This window comes from Gadus macrocephalus, chromosome 5, assembly GCF_031168955.1.
Source record: "Gadus macrocephalus chromosome 5, ASM3116895v1".
NCBI lineage: Eukaryota > Metazoa > Chordata > Actinopteri > Gadiformes > Gadidae > Gadus > Gadus macrocephalus.
The window spans coordinates 17,286,251-17,288,750 of NC_082386.1; the positions used below are offsets into that span (position 1 = coordinate 17,286,251).

Sequence of the window (2,500 nt, forward strand, 5' to 3'; positions counted from 1 at the left end):
ACGGGTTCATTGGTTCTCGAGCTTTGGAAGCATCAAGCCTAAACTGCGTCGTAATGACTGAGATTAGTAGGGGAAGGTCATTCTTCTGTTTTTTTGCCTCTGATTTGTACCAGGCTGCCCCGAAGGGAAGAAGGGGGAATTCATTACAAGCCTGTTGGATGCGCTCACCACAGACATGGTGCAAGCCATAAACTCACCAGCCCCATCTGGTGGTGGGAGGTGAGTCACAACACCATGATTAAGAAATATAATATATTATTTGGCATCATTACTTTTGGGTTGTGTACAGGTATTACAGGATGTGTTACTTACAAATATCTTCCTGGAGGACTTCAGTCTATATTAAATTAATTAATGTCTTGGATAACTATACAGACACACCAATTGAAATAAATATCCCCTTCATTGACCCAGCTTCAAGATCCTGCTGCAGGAAATCCAGTCGAAATCGCTCAAGGGCTTTTCTCGTCGTCTTCCTCTGTTGCAGTGCTTCCCTCAGTCCTGGTTGATCTTTGACCGCAGTTAAGCTCGACCGATTTTGCACTAAACTGTTTGCTGTGATTAATCCCAATATGGCGGTGTTCCTGGCAGGTTTGTGGAGCCGGACCCCAACCACACCCTGGAGGAGAGGGTGGTTCACTGGTACTTCGCCCAGCTGGACAACAACGGCAGCCAGGACATCAACAAGAAGGAGCTGAAGCCCCTGAAGAGGTACCTGAAGAAGAAGGCCAAGCCCAAGAAGTGCGCCCGCCGCTTCACCGACTACTGCGACCTGAACCGAGACAAGGCCATCTCCCTGGCCGAGCTCAAGGGCTGCCTGGGGGTCAGCAAGGAGAGTGAGTGAATGGGGCAAATAGACGTATGTTGCTGTTTGTTGGACAGGGTCTGACACATGTTGTGCATTTAACTTTTTCTACACTCAACATGGAACGACGTGAAGGAGTCTCATGACTTTTATTTTAAGAACACAGAAGAGAATGGGCAGGGTGTGACGGTGTATGGACAGGGTAGCTCATGCTCAGAGTAGAGGTTTGAGTGCCACTCGTTGAGTCTTTATGCGGCCGTTGTCTTGCCTGAACAACCGTCGGCCATCTGTCTCTGTGCTCCCATTGGAGAGCCTCTGGGTTCAGGGTTTATGAGTCATGCTCACGCCTCCAGCCGAGGGACCGTGATCATCTTTTGGTTTTAAGGAAACGAGGCAGACCGTTCACAAACATGCAGGCTGATGATGGGTTGTGCCTGGTGCTGTCGCGGCTAGGGACCCCGTCCCTAGAATTCCCGAGGTTCATGAGTTCAAGCGTTGCCGTAGTGGCTGTCAGCCGGTTAAACGGGTCCAACCTACACCGCCTCCATGTGTTATGCTTCAGAAGGAATGACCACCTAACGTTTGTGTGCACGTGCCTTTGATTTATTGAACTTCTCTGTCCTCAACAGATGCGTCGTCAAGCACTGCGAACCAGGGGACAAGGCAAGGGACCAACCTGTTCAGTAAGGCCGCCTAATACGCTCCCTCGAACCCTGAGATGCACTCCGGAAGGTTCTGGACTGCCGGTGAACATTCTGGAGTTCTGCTGAATGTTCTGGAGTTTTCCAGAATGTTCTGGGCTGTTCTAGGATGTTCTGCAAGAGCTGGAGCTGTAATCCTGTGATCCAATTCTCAGACCACTGATGTGTGGTCACCTTCATATTTTCCCTTTTGGTTTTCCATCGTGTCCCCTCAATAAAAAGGGAGATTAGAACACCTTTTTATTCCAAGATTAGAAATACCATGGGATGAAAATGTGTTTGAATTACTAACAATGACATCACTTCCTTGGTCTCTAGTTTCTATGTGACTGCAGTCAGTGCTCATTGATGCTGCATGACGACTGCATGTCCTGGTCTTTCTGTGTGTGTCATTGGCAAAGTGTGCGTATGAATGTTTTTGTGTGCTTGTGTGTTTAATTGGGTACGTTTACGCATGTTTCCCTTCAGGTATTTTATTGTAGCAGATGAGGGTTCGTTAACCTGAAAACCTCCCATTCCTTCGAAAACAACCCCGGTTACCTCCCATATTCTGCTCCATGCAGTTTAGTTCAGTTCCACCGGAGGAGGTCAGGGACTAATATACTCAGCTGGCTGGCTGGTTCGCACACGTATAGAAGTTTTAAAGGTTATTTTATATCTTTATGTGGCGTTCGACTGTGGCCGGTCAAAGCTATGAAAATGGATCTTCATTTACAATTCATTTTATTGCATTCTGTTTTATGAATAGGCCATTTGATTGACACTTTTATTCTAAAAGTATCTTCCAACAGCAAATGCGCAAACATTCCTGGCAAGGGTAGCCCCATTGGGAATCAAACCACTTACCTCAAATATTTGCTTCTTGCCCATCACATTAAAAGTACCTCCTGCACATCATGGCCTGAGTAAGACCCTCAGCTGTAACCTGTAACGGTCATGGAGCATCCTGCCTCTCTCACAGGCAGCAGATGAACATCTGCATGCAGCATTGTCA

The 2,500-nt window shown here is 47.3% G+C and overlaps 1 protein-coding gene across 3 annotated transcripts in view; it reads left to right on the forward strand.

The window, feature by feature from the left end:
* smoc1 (SPARC related modular calcium binding 1) overlaps positions 1-2,500 on the forward strand; it is a 16,783-nt gene that overhangs the window by 7,490 nt on the left and 6,793 nt on the right. For all 3 annotated transcript variants that reach the window (XM_060051660.1, XM_060051663.1, XM_060051661.1), the window contains 3 exons: positions 114-219; positions 592-836; positions 1,435-1,488. In XM_060051660.1, coding sequence (XP_059907643.1) covers positions 114-219; positions 592-836; positions 1,435-1,488 — 405 coding nt within the window. The remainder of the gene's footprint in view (positions 1-113; positions 220-591; positions 837-1,434; positions 1,489-2,500) is intronic.